Below are 18,499 nucleotides of genomic sequence, written 5' to 3' on the forward strand. Positions count from 1 at the left end.
ACTATACACCATCTTCTCCCATTCCTTCTGCTACAAGCAGATGAGGAAAATGAAGTTTAGAAAAGTTAATTACTCGTCCACAGTGTTTGTCCGCAATGGTTGACTGCATCCCACTGTTTTTGTTCCTCAAAGCTTAGAGTTTTGGTTGTATTTTTGATGGTTGTGGTTGCTTAAAGTTTAACTGATATATAAGTGGGATTGTTGCAGGTTTCTTAAATTATTGTGTAGTCGTTGCTCATCAAATAAGAATTATCATTAACTATTAAATGGACTGTATTCAGATACCTTTTTTGAATGTCGTTAAGGCATCATGCCACATATTAGTAAAGGATACAATAAAGGAGAGGACATCTTATCTACCCTGAAGTGCTTATAGATGGCTTAGTTGTGACTGATTAGAATATTGCCATTCCTCAGATGTCTGTACCAAAGCAGCTCTTTTGAGGCTGAAGTTTGAAATTAATATCATGCATTTTTCTGAGTTCATATTTTTTAGCTGTGTCATTCTGAATTGCCTGGAATTTCAAAATCTCACCCTTTTCCCCACCCACCATGTTCTAAATTTCTTATTGTAGAAAATCATTCACAGGAGACTAAAGACTTCTTGTCCTTTGTATGCAGTGGATGTGAAGAGTATAGTTCTTTTCATTTTAATTTAGTCTCACTTTGTAGTCCTCTAACTCTTAATAATTACAGAACCTTCAAGATGTGTAAGTATATAATAGACTGACATCCTTTCATGGTTGGACATTATAAAGGTTATGATTTTATGTAATTTGAAGTAAGGTAGATGAACAACCAGAGGTATTTGTGAAAGAAAATGAAGGATGTTAGAGTTATTTATGGGTGTTAGTTTTGTAATTGATACTTACTAATGAAAGAATTATAATCCTGGATATGGTGGTGAGGGGGAAGGGGTGTGGTTCACTTTTTAAAATTTAAAAGTCTTGATTTGGTTTTTAATAGACTTGCTAAACTATAAGCATTTAAGAATACTTACCTATATCTTTTACCTCAAGAGCTTTCGTTCCATTTCCTGCTAAATGAATATGCTTTGCATGGTAAATACTTTGTTTCTTGGGGAAAAATGCTATATCCATCTAATAATTAGCAAAAGTTAAATGTTTATATACATTTTATTTTATTGTATTGCTAAAGCACAGTTGTTAAATCCCTTCCTCAGTGTATTTATCATTATGGCAACTCAAGTGAATCCATTTCATCAATTGGATTAAAATCTTGCTGGAATAGCCTAGGATATTATTTTTTTATTATTATTTTTATTTTAAGAGCTTGTTTTACATTTAATGTCACGTGTACATTTAGTTTCATTCCCCATTCGCCATGTCCAACCTTAACCCAGTCTCCTCCCCTCCCTACCCTGCCACCCTCCCCCTGTGCCCCTCATAATTATGCACTCCTCTTTGTCCTGCATTTCCTCAGTTTGAATGTTGGTCCTCTGGTGTCCCATGGTCTATTGCTCTAATTGATGTATTACCGTAGAGTATGTAGGTGCGGCATCCTGGGTTGAATGGTCCTAGGATATTACTTTAAAAGAATGTTATTCTTTTTAAAAATACACATAAGGTGAGTTCTTAAATGAAGTATTGTTTGATGTTTTTATGGTTAACATATTGATGAGATTAGAATTTAACATTTAGTCTTTTTAACTTTTAGTGGTAATTATTGTTACATTTTGTTTCAGTGATTGGTGAGTAAGAAATGAATAATTGTTTTGCCAGCAGTGTTAACAAGTTCATTTGATGCCAAGACCAAAGCATGTATATATAGGAATCTGCACTTGAAGCCCATTTTATTTGGCCACCTATCATTTTCAGACTTGTTTTAGTCATATAGAGATCATGACTTATTTGTACTCTGCAGAAGGGCCTATTCACTTTCACTATTTTCTTCTCAGTTAACGTTTATTAATAGAATTAATGATTAAGTAACTTTCTAAGGCATTTAGTTAGGTGAATGGGAACATCTGGAAACATTACATAAATGAAATTTGAGAATTTCTTGCTTGTATATCATTGCACTTCAATTTTAAAAACACATCTGATAATTTAAAAATTACATTAATTGCTCTAGATAAGCATGTTAAATGATTTTCCATATTATTGTGGCCAGTCATTCAAATGTTAATATTTACACATTGCATTTAGTATAACATGGGCAAAACAGTATTCAACAAACATTTGTTTATGGTCTTCAAATGATCTCATAGTCTAATGGAAAAAATAAACAATTATGAAGCATTGTGGGTGTGTAGTGACTGATAGATGTAACGTGTATTATTGAAGAGTTGAGACTGAGTCTTAAATTTTGCTTCAGGTCAGGGAAGGATTCCTGGAGAGTTTGACAGCTGAGCTTTGTTAGAAGGATATAATGTGAAGAATCAGATTAAAGAGGAAGCAGAAGGGAGAGCATAAAAAAGACATTGGGGGGAAGGTGAATGGGGTGGCTATAACAGTAGATGGGAATCCTGTGAGAAATAGTAAGTTGTATATTGACAGTCGTCATTGGTTCAGTGTTAGAGAATAAGTTAAGATAGAATAAATTCAGATAGGTGAATGAAAGGTGAGATTTGAGAAGTAAGCATAAATTAGATCTTGGAGGGCATTATGTTCCCTTTTAAGGTACTTCCCCCCTCTCCTGTGTGCGTCAATAACAGGACCTGTTGAAGGGTTTTGAATGGGGTCATGATGTTTATGTGTTTATTGTAAGTCACTTGGATTTGGGGGACTATAGGTCCCAAGAGGTCATTATTGTTGGAAGACTGCTGCAGTGATCTAGAAGAAAGTTTTAGGTATGGATATTCAGGATAAAAGAATGGGATGTGGTTGAGAAATATCTTGGACCTAGTATCAGTAGCACTTAATGACTAGATGAGAAGGGTATGAGAGAAAGATAGGAATATGGGATAAGGCTTATGCTTCTAGTTTATGTAATTAAGCTGTTTGTTAAATCTTTCTGAATTAGAGAATACATAAAGAAGATTAGGGTGGGTTCAATGGGTGGTTCACCAGAGTTTTGGATGTCATGAGTTTGATCTGGCTGGAGCATTATAGTCGAGATGTCCATCAGTTAGTTGATGTGTTAGACTGGGTTCTCTAGAGAAACAAAACCAGTAATGCTTATATATAGAGAGAGAGGGAGGGAAATTTATCTTAGGAAAATGGCTCACACACTTATAGAAGCTGACGAGTCCAAAGTTCTTGGATCAAATGTCAAGCTGGAGGCTTTTCCCGACTCTTGCAGCTGCAGAGGCTGAGGAACTCAAGGTTGGCAGGCATTATACTGGCTGTTGACTCCAACGAATGACAAATTCAAGATCTCCAGGCCCAATGGTGGATTGTTTGCTCACGGACAGTTGTAGGCAGCACAACAGAATCCCGATCCATAGAGGAATGTCTCTTTTCCCAGGATGTCCTTAGATATACTGGAAGTAGGCCACACCCCTAGTGAAACTCCCTTTCAACAGATTGGCTGCTCAGAACATAATCATCTGATCCCATCAGGGGAATAACCACATCACAACACCTTAAACCACACAGAATTGTGGTTCACCCAAGTTGACAAACAGCTCCAGCTATCACAGTTAAATGCAGGAATTTTAAGTTTTGTGAGCAAATCTAGACTGGGAATATGGATTTAGAAGCCATTTACATATAAACTGCTAGTTTTCCTTTCACCCACCTGTCAGTTTGTGGTACTGTGGTGGATTGCATGTTGCTGTGAGGGTGAAGGCTGTGTCACCAGTATTTCAGTACCATCAGGATCACCCACGGTAGATGGGTTTCAGCAGAGCTTCCTGACTAAGACTGGGAAGAAGGACGAGGCCATCCAGTTCTGGAAAACTTGGTCAGTGAAAACCTTAAGCATAGCAGTGAAACATTATCTGATACATTACTGGAAAACATTATGAATAGCCCTGAAACATTGTTTGATACAGTGCCTGAAAGGTGGAAAGGCACTCAAAATTTGACCGGGGAAGGAGCTGCCTTCTCAAAATAGAGTGACCTCAGTGATGTGGATGAACTTTCATTTGCTTTTGGGACATTCGTTTGCTGTTGGGGCATGACTCAAAATGGGAAGAAACAGCTGCAAACATCCATTAATAATTGGAATATGGAATATATGAAGTATGAATCTAGGAAAATAGGAAGTTGTCACAAGTGAAATGGAACACAAAAAGATCAAATTCCTAGACGTTAGTTGGCTGAAATGGACTGGTAATAGCCATTTTGAATCAGAAAACAATATGGTCTAGTGTCCCAGAAATGACAAATTGAAGAGGAGTGGCATCACATTCATCATCAAAAAAAAAATGTTTCAAGATCTGTCCTGAAGTACAGTGTTGTCAGTAATAGGATAATGTCTATATGCTTACAAGTAAGAGCAGTTAACACTACTATTCAGATTTATGCACCAACCACTAAAGCCAAAGATGAGGAAATAGGTGGTTTTGCACCAACTTCTGTAGTCTGAAATTGACCAGATGTGCAGTCAAAATATATTGATCATTACTGGTGATTGGAATGCAAAAGTTGGAAACAAAGAAGACTCATCAGTAGTTTGAAAATACAGCCTTGGTGATAGAAATGATGCTGGAGATCACATGACAGAATTTTGCAAGGCTGATGAGTTACTCGTTGCGTATACCTTTTCTCAACAGCAGAAACGCATGTACCTCGCCAGATGGCATACACAGGACCATATTGACTGTTAAGTGCTGTTGCATTGTCTCCAACTCATAGTGACCCTGTGTATAACAAAACGAAACACTGCCCAGTCCTGTGCCAGCCCCATGATCCTTGCTATACCTGAGCCCATCATTGTAGCCACTGTGTCAGTCCATCTTGTTGAGGTCTTTCCCTTTTTTGTTGACCCTCCACTTTACCAAACATGATATCCTTCTCTGGGGAACGGTCCCTTCTGACAACATAAACAAAGTAGGTGAGGCAAAGCCTGGCCATTCTCACTTCCAAGGAGCATTCTGACTGTACTTCTTCCAGGACAGATTTGTTAGTTCTTCTGACAATTCATGGTACTTTCAGTTTTCTTCACCAGCACCACAACTCAAAAAAGAATACCACAACTCAAAAACATCCACTCTTCTTTGGTCTTCCTTATTAATTGTCCAGCTCTCACATGCATATGAGGCAATTAAAAATACCATGGCTTGGGTTAAGCGCACCTTAGTCTTCAAAGAGATCTCTTTGCTCTTCAGCACTTGAAAGAGATCTTTTGCAGCAGATTTGCCCAATCTAATGTCTTGATTGCTGCTTCCATTGATACTGATTGTAGAACCAAGTAATAAGTCTTTGCCAACTTGAATCTTTTCTCCATTTATTGTGATACTGCTTATTGGTCCAGTTGTGAGGATTATTGTTTTCTTTATATTCTTTATATTATATATTTATATTTCTTTTATGTAATCCATACTGCAGACTATAGTCTTCAATCTTCATCATTAAGTGTTTCAAGTCATCCTCACTTTCAGCAATGAAAGTTGTGTTGTCAGCGTATCGCAGATTGTTAATGAGTCTTCCTCCAATCCTGATGCCACGTTCCTCTTAATGTAGTCCATCTTCTCGGATTATTTGCTCAGCATACAAATTGAGTAAGTATGGTGAAAAGATACAACCCTGACACACTCCCTTCTTGATTTTAACCCATGTAGTATGCCCTTGTTCTGTTCGAACGACAGCCTCCTGGTCTATGTACAGGTTCCACATGAGCATAGTTCAGTGTTCTGGAATTCCCATTCTTCATAAAGTTTGCACTGGCCAATTCTTTGAGAAGTGGATGGCCTCTTCCTTCTTCTGAGTCTGTCTTTGTCTGGAAGCTCCTCTGAAACCTGTCCACCATGGGTAACCCTGCTGGCATTTGATATACTGGTGGCATAGCCTCCAGCCTCACAACAACATGCAAGCCACCACAGTACAATAAACTGACAGACAAGTTTAAGTTTGTCTCCCTTAGCTGTTCCAAACCGCTCTGCTTGTTTCCTGGTCTCCCTTAACTGTAATCATATTGACTGCATCTGTGGAAAGAAGCCCAATATCTTCAGTCCAAATACCAGTGGTATCAAAGGAAGAAGGCCAAAATGTACTGAAAGAATTGGCAACAAAACAAGACTTCAGGAATTGGCAGACAACGCTTTGAGATATTTCAGCAAATGGATGATGGAGTGCTGGAGGTGCTTGCTTCTTTATGCCAAGAAATTTGGAAGACAGCTACTTGGCCAACTGACTTGAAGAGATTGATATTTGTGCCCATTTCAAAGAAAGGTGATCTAACAAAATGTAGAATTTATCAAACAATATCATTAAAATCACATGCAAGTAAAATTTTCCTGAAGATAATTCAGAAATGGTTGCAGCAGTATATTGACAGGAAGCTTCCAGAAATTCAAGCTGGATTCAGTAGAGAATGTGGGACAAGGGACATCATTGCTGATGTCAGATGGATCTTGGCTGCAAGCAAAGAATACCAGAAAGATGTTTACCTGTGTTTCTTTTGACTATGCAAAGGCATTTGACTGTGCAGATCACAACAAATTGTGGATAACGTTGCAAAGAATGGAAGTTCCATAACACTTAATTGTGCTCATGAGGAAGCTGTACATAGACCAAGAGGCTGTTGTTGGAACAGAACAAGGGGATGCTGATTGGTATAAAATTAAGAATGGTGTGGATCAGGGTTGTATCCTTTCACCATACTTACTCAATCTGTATGCTGAGCATATAATCCTAGAAGGTGGATTATATGAAGAGGAAGAACACGGCATTATGATTGGAGGAAGACTCATTAACAACCTGCGATACGCAGATGACACAACCTTGCTTGCTGAAAACGAGGATAACTTGAAGCACTTTGATGAAGATCAAAGACAGCAGTCTTCATTATGGATTGCACCTTAACATAAAACAAAAATCCTCACAACTGGACCTTTATGCATCACAATAAATGGGGAAACGATTGAAGTAGTCAGGGATTTCATTTTACTTGGATCCACAGTCAGCATCCATGGAAGCAGCAGTCAAGAAGTCAGACATCACATTGCACTGGGCAGATCTGCCAAAGACCTCTTTAAAATGTCAGGAAGCAAAGAGGTGACTTTGAACACTTAAGGTTCCCGTATCCTAAGCCGTGGTATTTTCGCTCACCTCATATACTTGTGAAAGCTGGACAGTGAATAAGGAAGACCAAAGAAGAGTTGATGCCTTTGAATTGTGGTGTTGATGAAGAATATTGAAAATAATATAGACTGCCAGAAGAAGGAATAAATCTGTCCTGGGAGAAGTGCAGCTGGAGTATTCTTTGGAAGCAAGAATGATCAGACTTTGGTCATGTTGTGAGAAGGAACCATTCTATGAAGAAGTATATCATGGTTGGTAAAGTAGAGGGTCAGTGAAAAATGGAAGACCCTCAACTGACTGATGGACTGACACAGTGGCTGCAACGATAGGCCCCCAAGCATAGCAAGGATGATGCATGATTGAGCAGTGTTTTGTTCTGTTGTATATAGGGTCATTCTGAGTCAGAGCCGACTTGATGGCACCTAATATCATTAGTTCTTCATCTTTGAGCCATGAATCAGACTTCTTGGGAAATCTGGTAAGAGCTATGGGCCTACCCTCCAGAAAAATAACTACACATGCTTTATATGTGCAAAATTTTTTATACATTTTTTGAAGGCTCCAGAATCCCTTTTGACCAAGCTAGACTCTTGTGTTTTAGAATCCTAGATGTGTAGCCAGTAGTTGTAACCATGATAAAGGATGAAAATGCTTAGGGACCCAGTATAGAGTGAAAGAACCAAAACAAAGGCCTGGTGATTAAAACTATTTAAACTACTCTGAGAAAATAAGTGCTAGACTACTCGTCAGAGTGCTGGTGGTTTGCCCAGAGAAGCTGCAGAAGACAGGCCTTGTTTTCTGTTTCTGAGTAGTCATAGCCTTGAGAACCTTAAGGATCAGTTGTGCTCTGCCACACGGCATCATTATGAGTCAGAACTAATGGCAACTCTTATGATTCTCTTGTGCTTCTCCACCAGACATACCACAAATCTATGACTTTAACAAAAAGGGATCTATTCTTTTACAGTCCAGGAGGCTAGAGGTCTGAGTTCAGTGTGCCACCTGTAGGAAGCCTGGGTGAAGGCCCCTTGACCTTGGGCTTCAGCTCTGCCTCTTGCTTCCGGCTCACTGGACCTGAAGGGGCCTCTTAACTCAGGAAACTGCTGACTGCTGAGGCTGACAGATGCATGATTGACAAGTAAAATGGCACAGTCTCAAAATTATTAAGTAAAATGGCACAGTCCCAAAATTATTAAGTAAAATGGCACAGTCCCAAAATTATTAAGCAACACGGCAGGACGCTAGTTCAAGTCCAGAAATAGTCCCAAGATTGACAGGCAGCATGGCAGGCTGCTGAACTACAACTTGGCTACATGCAGCCTCCAAGAATGCCAGAAGCTCAAGACCTTTCTGAGAGCGTCTTATGTAGGAAGTAGACCCCATCCCTAAGGCAGCTACTCAGCAGCTTGCAGCAGATTCCACCATAGAGTTGATTACCAGTCTCAGCCTGGGGAGTAACTAAACCCAGCTGCCCAGCCACTCAAAACCAGGCTCAGCCAAGCTGACACACAACCTTAACTACCACAGGAGCTGACGCCAACAAATGGCTCTGGAAGAGTAGGAGACATGAGGTGAGGGAATAATGTTTCTTTAAAAAAGCATCATTATACTGATTTACATTTAGCATAATTGTACTCTTAAGACACTTACTTTAGCTAATAGCTGTCTCTATCTGCTAAGCTTGAAAAGCTGTATTTCTTTGTGACATTACTCACTTCATGAGAGTTAAGAGAGTCTTTCAATTGATATTTTTGTTAGCTGATATTTTAGGGTTTATATTTGTGTCCTTGGGTGGGCTAAATTCTGCTGCCATTCTTACTTAATTTTTATGACAGTTATATGAGATAGGTATTGTTGTTAACTCATTTTACAAGTAAGGAAGTTGAGATTTAGAGGAGGTAAGTAATTTCCCGAGGTCACTCAGGAATGTGGGATTGGGGTTCGGGGTTAGTAGCTGGGGGCGGCTGCTATTTTAAATGGAGCAGACAGTGAAACTTCATAGTTGAGCACAGGTTTGAGGTTAGTGAGTGAATGAACCATGTGGATACTGGGGTAGAACATTCCAGACCAGAGTAGCAAGTACAAAAACCAAGCTTGAAGTGAGCTTGTTTGACATATTCCAAGAAATAGCAAGGGGGCTGAGAAAGTGAAATCCGAGATTATCAGGTCAAATAAAGCCTTGTAAGATGTTGTGTCGACTTTGACTTTAACCTAAGAGGAATAAAAAGCCATGCGAGGATTGTGATGTAACATGACTTAAATTTTCAGAAGGTCACTCTGATCGTTCTGTGAGAATAGGGCAAGGGCAGAAATGGAGACCAGTTAGGAGGTTATTGCGATGATTTGAGAGATGATAGTGGCTTGGACCACGATAGTAACAGTGGCAGTGGTGAGGAGTTCTCTTCTATTCTAGATATATTTTGAAGGTAGAAATGACAAGACTGTTGGGTTAAAACTGAGGTGAGTTTACAAGGTTTTTGACCTCAGCATCTGAAAGATGGAGTTGATATTTACTCAGTTGGAAAAGACTGCAGGGAAGCGGATTCTGGAGAGATGGGGAGCGGACTTCTGTTTTACATTTAAGAAGTTTGAGATGCTTAGTAGGCATTCAAATAGAACTGTTGAGTTGCTAGGTGCCATCAGGTTGGTTCTGATTTACAGTGACTTAGCGGATTCTGGAGAGATGGGGAGCGGACTTCTGTTTTACATTTAAGAAGTTTGAGATGCTTAGTAGGCATTCAAATAGAACTGTTGAGTTGCTGGGTGCCATCAGGTTGGTTCTGATTTACAGTGACTTAACGTACAACAAAATGAAACAACTGATTCTGTGCCTTGATCACAACCATTGCCATGTTTGTGCCCATCTGTATTAGTCCACCTTGTTGACAGTCTTCCTCTTTGTCCCTGATCTAATTTGCTGAGCCAGATGTCTTTCTCCAGAGACATCTCCCCTCCTGATAACATATCCAGTGTTATCATTACATTATTATTAAGTCTTGTCATCCTCACTCTAATGGTGTAGTGCCTAAAGCATTTGACTGCTAACCACTCAGAAGGAAGGTTGGGCAATCTACTTCTGTAGTGATACTGCCTCGGAAACCCAAGGAGAGGTCTCTGTGAGTCAGATTCTCTGAGTCAATGGCAATGAGTTTGGTTTTGTTTTTTATCCTCACTCTAAGGAGAATCCTGGTTGTATTTCTCCCATGACAGATTTGTTTGTTATTCAGGCAATCAACAGTATATTTTTTATTATTTGCCCACATCATAATTCAGAGGCGTCAATTCTTCCTTGATCTTGTTTATTCATTGTCCAGCTTTTTCATGCAAGAGAGTTGAAAAGAGGCTTGGGCCAGGCACACCTTAGTCCTCAAAGTGACATCTTTGCTTTAAACACTTTAAAGAAGTCTTTTGCAGCAGATTTATCCAGTGTAATTTGGGTGAAAGTTTACAGAGTAAATTGGTTTTCCATTCAGCAGTCCACACATACTCTGTTTTGTAACGATTACTGCAATCCCCACACTATAATAACTTCTTCCCGCTTCATCCCTATGGCCACCCCTTCCTTCCAGTCTTCCTTCCCACCCCTGCCACTTCCCTAGCTCTATCCCTGGACAAATGCTGTCCTCTTGATCTCATATGCTTGATTGTTAATGAGTGCATAGCCTCATGATGTTACTGGTCGCCTTGTATGTCTGTCTTGTCGTTTGGCTGCCGGTTGAGTCATGGGGGTCAAGTTCAGTTCTGGCTTGAAGGATGTCTAGGGCCATAGTCTCTAGGGCTCTACCAGTCTTCATCAGATCGGTAGGCCTGTTTTTTTTACATGATTCTGAGTTTTGTTTCACATTTTCCCCCACTCTTGACTGCTGCTTCAGCAGGCATTGATTGTGGATCCCCTCAAAAAAATGAAATCCTTGTCAACTTCTGTCTTTTCTCCATTTATCATGATGTTGCTTATTGTTCCAGTTGTGAGGATTTTTGTTTTCTTTATGTTGAGGTGTAACCCATGCTGAAGGCTGTAGTCTTTGATCTTCATCAGTAAGTGCTTCAAGCAAGGTTGTATTAAACTGAGTATCACATTGAGTAGGTAAGTGGATGTATAACTCTGGTATTCAGGCGGTAAGGCTAACTAGGATATATACATTTTGTGGTCAGTGTTGTATAGGTATTATTTAAAGCTGTGAGACTAGATGAGATCAACTTCACTTAGAAGCTGAGTATAAATAGACAAGAGGTCCAGAACCTGACTGAGCCCTAGGATTGGAGGGAGAACCATTAAAGCAGATAGACAAGGAAGAAGAAATGAACTAGGAAGAGAACAGATTGTAGTACGTGGAAGACACGTGAGGGATCTGTTTAAAGGAGCAGGAATGATCATCTCTTTCAAATGCTGCTAGGTAGGTCAAGTAATGTGAGAACTAAGACTTTGACAACTAGATTTAGCAATGTGAGAGTCATTAGTGACCTTCTTGTACTTTAAGTAAAATTATAGCAATGAAATCTTACCACAGTAAATTGAAGACACAGCATGGAAAGATAGAATTTGCAGACAGTGAATATAGAAATCTTTGTGCCCCCACTTTGATTTTGCTATAAATGGAAAGAGTAATTCGGTAGAATATGTGAGATTGTGAGGATTTTTTTTTTTTTTTTTTTTTTTAAGATGAGAAACTAACCATTTTGAATGCTTATGGAAATTTCTGGTAGGGGGGAAATTGTTGGTGCAGGGAAGGAGGATTGCTAAAGCAGGGTCCTTGAGTAGGTGAGTTGGGTGGAACTAAAGCTGTATTCGTCAAACTTAAGTGTGTGTAGGTATCACCTAAGATTCTTGTTGAAATGTAATTTCTGGTTCTGTAGATCTGGGATGGGATGTATATTCTGCATTTCTAAAATGTTTTGGGGTGATAACTGTGTTTCTGGTCCTTGTGCTGTACTCTAAGAATGAGGATCAGGCACTTTAAGCAAAAGAACTTGTTCATCTGAGATTACAGAGAAAGCAGATTTTATCGGTACATGTGCAGATAGGTTGATGGATATGTTCAGTGCTTGTATGATGTCTCTTTAAGTTTCTATTTTCTCATTGGAAAAGGAAGCAAGTGATCATCTTAGAGTGAGTATGGAGGAAATGTGAGATTGTCTGGGGGAAGTAGGTTACGGGAGTAGAAAAGCAGGATTGGGGACTTGCAATAAGGGCCCACTTGGAGTTGTCACGTCAGCTCTGTGTCATGACAGTCTTACATATAACAGAATAAAACCTTGTCCTGAACCATCTGCGTAATGTCTCAGTCCATCTTGTTGGGGGTTTCCCTCATTTTCATTGGCCCACTAATTTACCAAACATGATGTCCTTTTCTAGTGATTGTTCTTTCTTGATGATGTGGTCAAAGTATGTGTCTGAAATCTTGCCATCCTTGCTTCTAAGGAACATGTATTCTGAGACTGATAAGTTCCTTCTTTTTACGGTCCATGGTATATTCACTATTCTTTGACAACAGCTAAAAACACATTTGTTATTAAATGGTTATGAATTTAAACTGAAACTGATTGAACATGGGTTTGCTATTTTTCATTTACTTTTAGCTACATGGGTGCAGGTTAGGAGTAGGTAGGCAGTTGAGGTTTAGGCTGGTAAGTATTTGGGAGGGAGAGAGGAAGAAGCAAGGGATTTGGGGATGTATACAAGGTGATTACAAATGATGGACTATGGAATCTGAACTGGAAAAGGAGGAAACGAAGAGAATGCTAGGTTAAATAATTTTAAAAAGAGTTCAATTACAAGTTTTCTCTAGCTCTTTAACTCATTAAGGGAAATAGTATTCATATCCCCAGTGCAAAAACGGCAAGGAGGCCACATCTTCCAACCTCCTCTTACCCTACAAGAGGAAGACAGGATTATCAGCAGTAACCCAAGGCCTATTCCTACAAGGCCAGACATGCTGCCTCCCTCCAGCCCTTTCTCCAACGGTTCCTCCCAAAGCACCCACCACCTCTCCTGGGTTCGCTAATTCGCTGCAGTGGCCACACAGAGCTCACAGATTATGGGGTTTATTAGGGAAGCACCACAGGCTACAATTCAAGTTCAGGAAAAATGCTCAGTCTCTCTCCCAGCCCACTGTCCCTCAGCCAACAGTCTCTCACAGTCTCTTTCCCAGCAGTGCTGGTCCCTTGGTGTCTCACTCAGCAATGCATGTCTCTTGCGTCTCTTTCCCAGCAACACGTGTCTCAGGAGCGCATGTCTCTTTCAGCAGCACGTCTTCCTCAACCAGCAGTCAGAGAGAGTTCTGCCTCTAGGAGGCCTCCTTTTGAGCCCGGCAGGGTGGTCAAACTAGCCAATCACAGCATCAGAACTCTAAGCACCTGAGAGAGAGTGGGCACCTCCCAGAACATTGTTTTGTGCCACTCCCAACAGAAATACTCCAGGTGGACAACTTCAGCAATCAGGAGCTCCTCAGTTGCTCATAGAAAATCCCACCTTGGAGTTTACAAAGACTTATGGGTAGAAAAGCCACACTAAGTAATTTACTACACTGCACCCAGTTTTATTTTTAATCAGATCCTTTCTGCTCCAGTATCTCTGAACGTGCATTCTACTAAAGAAACTTAGAGAAAAGATGTCTTATTTGTTTGGCTATACCAAGTATTACCATCTATGATTTTCCTTAAAAGTGTATGTGTGGGGGGGAGGTTCACTTACAGGTAAGGAAGGAGGGAGGTATAAAGGGTTAAAAATTTACAAATACAGAAAATTTTTCAGCCTTTGGTTTTATTTATTTATTAATTTCTCTCTTCTCTCTCTCTCGAATATTACAGATGACCATGGATGAAAAATATGTAAACAGCATTTGGGATCTTCTGAAAAATGCAATTCAAGAAATCCAGCGTAAGAATAACAGTGGTCTTAGTTTTGAGGAGCTCTATAGAAATGCGTATACAATGGTTTTACATAAACATGGAGAAAAGCTCTACACTGGACTAAGAGAAGTTGTTACAGAACATCTCATAAATAAGGTATCCAACTTTAAAGGACTGTTCCTTACAATCTTGAGTATAAAAAATCCTTCATACCATATTTTAGTTGGACTAGAAGTATTCTTTTTTAAAGATTCCAGGAAGCTTATAGAAATAATAATTCATGATTGATTATAAAACCTCAAAACTTAACAATCAGCTAAATTAGAGTTTTTTATATTTGAGGGAAGAAGTTTGTGATCTATGATAAATAAAATATTCTCTATAATCATAAATAAGAAAGCAAACGTTTTCAGTAACTTGAAAATGCTTGTTAATATGTTAATTATAGAATTTTTTTTTTTTTTTTTTGCTTAAAATACTGTAATCATTCAGCCCATTTTTGCATTCTCTACTTGCTCTGTATGTTGGAAAATAAAACTACACTGTTTAAATAATATTCTCTAAGAGTCTTCACTCATTGAAATTGACCTTACTCATTTTAACTGAGTTTTAATACAGTTAACAAGAATTTTTTTAAAAGAAAATTTTGTGGTGGGCTGTTAACATTATGAAATGGTTTGTTGGTTTCATAAAGATGTATTTGCACTAAAGAGAGCAAATGTTTTTATAGAGCAAAATCTTCCACTGCAAGTAAATATTTCATTTATGAAATACCTTTACTACAGTTGTTAGATAAAATGTAAAAGACCACAGATTCAAAAAGCTTCATAGTTTTTATGTGGTATTAGGGTATTCATTTTTTAAAAAATTTTATTTTGGAGGGTAAAAAAGCCAGAAAGTTGCATGAGTTGAACTCTTGCCTTGAACTCTGTGCCCTTCACCTAGATTCAATACTTGCTAATATTTTGTCACATTTTTGCCATCTTTGTATTGGTACTTGTTGTTATTATTGATACTATTATTCTGAACAGTTATAAGAATAAAAGTTAGATTTCATTTACCCTGGAATACTGTAGAATGTTTCTCCTAAGAACAATGAAACACCCTTACTTACTTAACCAGAGAACAGTGATCAAAATTAGTCAGTTTAACATTAATATAATCTGTTGTCTAGTGCAGTCCATATTCACATTCACCAATTGTCCTTTATAACAGTGATATCAAGTATAGTTTTTTTTTTCCCCCCGATCCAGGATCCAACTCCTTAGCCTTTCTTTTGTCTTTCAGCACATTGACACTTTTGAAGAGTGTAGGTTAGTTGTTTTGTAGATTGTCCCTCAGTTTTTGGTTTGTCTGATTGTTTCCTCATGACTAGTTTCAGGTTATGCATTTTTGGCAGGAATAATACATAAGTGATGTTGTGTCCTCAGTGCATCACATCAGGAGGCACATGATGTCAGTTTATTCCATTATTGGTGATGTTAACTTTGATCACTTGGTGTCCGCCAGATTTCTTCAATGTGAAGGTACTTTTTTTTCCCTTTGTAATTCATAAGTAATCTGTTCAGATATAATTTGAGACTGTTTGAATATCCTATTCCCAAAAAATTTTTATATGATGCTTTTAGCATCCATTGATGATTCTTGCATGGATCATTATTACTGTGGTGGTTCAAAATGGTGACTTTTTGTTGTTCCTTCTATGTTCCTTTCTCTTAAATGGGATTACATAAGCAGATATTTAGTACACATTAAGTGAGGTGACTGTGTTTTTCATTCAGTCTGTAAGTTTTTGGTAACTGACTGTTATGCACAGCTTTCTGTGAAAATATGGTAGATGCAGAGAGGTGTCATAGTATCCCTTTCTGGGTCTGGTTTTCCTCTTGATACAGGAGATGATAAATACATTTAGATAACAATGTGAGGCATTATATCATGAAGTAGTAAGTGAGTTTTACAGGCATTAGATGGTTTAGGAATTCATATGTGGGATAAATTACCCTGGGTTGTATGATTTCTTGGGACACTATCAAATTGAACTGAGCCTTGAAAAGTTTGTTGTTGTTGTTATGTGCCATAGAGTCAGACTGACTCATAGTGATCCTTCCTTGGGTGTCCAAGGCACTATCACTATGGAAGTAGATTGCCCAACCTTCCTTCCGAGGAGTGGCTGGTGGGTTTGAACTGCCAGCGTTCTGGTTAGCAGTCAATTGCCTTAGGTACTACGTTACCAGAGCTCCTTTGAAAAGTTTAGGATATAAATTAACAATGCAGAAGACATTCCAAGGTGGCAGATGTTACGTGATTATATAGACATAAACTGGGCCACCTGTTAGGTGGTGAGTAGAGTTTGATTGATAACATTTAATTTAGGGATTAGTGGATTATAGCTACAAAGATGGACTGGGAAGAGAAAAACTTGAATGTCAGGCTAAGGAATTTGGACTTACCAGTGGAGGGCTCTGGATGGTTTTTAAGTGGATGATAATGTAACAGTATTTGGAAAAGATAAATGTGAGAATGATATAAATGTAGAACTGATAAGATGTTTATTAGAAGCAAGAGAAGGTCTGGAATAATCTAATAAAGTAGTAACCTAGAAATCAATGGATATCAGAATTGTTAAGTAAGACTAGATAGATTTTGGTTACTGGGAGAATTAATAGTGCCATGAATAGAAATATTGTGAAGTTGTAATGAAAATAAGATTCAGAGTGGGTAGAGAAGGTGACAAATTTTATTTTAGTTTATATTGGAAATGTTATAGTGGGATGGCACCTTAGAAATCATTTGACTTGTAAAGAAATTGAGTGTGAGATATAATAAAATGTTCAAGTAGAACTACCATGTTTGAAGATACATAGATTTGACACTTGGGCAGGAATGCCAAAGTGTAAAGGTAGAGATTTGCTATTTGAGTATAACATGTATTGAAGAATAAATGTTGGGAGTTCAGAGAATGAAGAGCCCCAAGCCAAGAGCTTAATCCAGAGCAAGCTGTGATAAGTAGGTAAGGGGAATGAAGATGACTGAATTTAAGAAGTTTGGTAACTAAAGAAAGAAGAAAAGTAGAGTAGAAGAGTTCATTAAAACCTACTAACAGGAAGAAGATTGGAGTAACTGGCTTCTTGGGAATTTGGAGAGTATTGACATTGAGAGCAGTGGTGGAGTAAGTGTAGAGGAATGGCATATCCTCTTTTGTCAGAGGTTCTTAGAAAACAATAATGGTAATGATCATAGCTAACTCTTACATTTAATATGTGTAGCATAGTGCCTAAGGCACTTGACTGCTAACCAGAAGGCTGGCGGTTCAAACCCACCAGCCACTCCTCGGAAGGAAGATGGGGCAATCTACTTCTGTAGTGATACTGCCTCGGAAATCCAAGGAGGGGTCGCTGTGAGTTGGGTCCGACTCAATGGCATATAACAGCAACAGCAAACTTTTAGGGCTTTTTACATGTATTAACTTAGTTGATACTCATAGCCCAGTAAGCCAGGTATTACAGTTGTCTCTAATTCACAAATGAAGAAAGAGGCACACAGAATTGGTAATTTATTTTTCTTACTAAATTTTTGTCAGCCACTGTATTTTCTGTCTTCAGGTGTCTCTGGGTTGATGTGTCTCCAGCTCTTTGTAGCCACCAAGTCTCACTGTTGAATCACCACACAGTCTCTCTCTTTTTTTTTTTTTTAATTTAAACTTTCGCTGCTTTATTTTTGCCTTCTGCTCGGAAGGAAGACGGGGCAATCTGCTTCTATAGTGATACTGCCTCGGAAACCCAAGGAGGGGTCGCTTGAAGTCGAGTCCAACTCAATGGCACATAACAACAACAGCCTTCTAGTTAGGGGCTTATCTTCCCTTCTGCTCCCACTCCTAGTAGTCATCAAAGAATATTTCTTTTTGTATGAAACTCTTTTCTTGACTTTACAGTAGTGGTCTCATAGAATAGTTTGTCCTTTGGTGATTGACTAATTTCACTTAGCGTAATGTCCTCTAGATCATCCATATTATGAGATGTTTTGCAGATTCATCATTGTTCTTTAATGTTGAGTGCCACTGTGTGTCTGTAACATAGTTGTTGATCATTCCTCTGTTGATGGACAGTTAAGTTTCCATCTTTTTACTATCATGAATAGTGCTGCAGTGAACATGCGTGTACTTATATCTGTTCTTGTCACAACTTTTATTTCTCTGGGATATCCTAGTAGTGGGATTGCTGAATCATATGCTGTTTTCTCTTTCCAGCTTTTTGAGGGAGTGACATACCGTTTTCCACAGTGGTTACACTGTTTTACACTTGCACTAGCAGTGTATGAAGGTTTAGTCTGTCCACACCTTCGCCAGCATTTGTTGTTTTCTGTTTTTTGAACTTTGGTATTAGTGCTGGAGTGAGTGATAGTATCTCATTGTTGTTTTGATTTCCATCTCTTTAATGGCTTCTGAAGGGAGCTCTGGTAGCATAGTGGCTAAGACACTTGCCTGCTAACCAGAGGGCTGG

General features: G+C 38.7%; 1 protein-coding gene across 1 annotated transcript in view; it reads left to right on the forward strand.

Moving 5' to 3' along the window:
- The window catches only part of CUL3 (cullin 3), a 149,358-nt gene that overhangs the window by 18,604 nt on the left and 112,255 nt on the right, over positions 1-18,499 (forward strand). Inside the window, exon 2 of the mRNA XM_007955762.2 lies at positions 13,959-14,156. Coding sequence (XP_007953953.1) covers positions 13,959-14,156 — 198 coding nt within the window. The remainder of the gene's footprint in view (positions 1-13,958; positions 14,157-18,499) is intronic.

The sequence above is a fragment of the Orycteropus afer genome, unplaced genomic scaffold (genome assembly GCF_000298275.1).
Source record: "Orycteropus afer afer isolate SDZICR_OR568_19922 unplaced genomic scaffold, OryAfe1.0 scaffold00002, whole genome shotgun sequence".
NCBI classification, from domain to species: Eukaryota; Metazoa; Chordata; class Mammalia; order Tubulidentata; family Orycteropodidae; genus Orycteropus; species Orycteropus afer.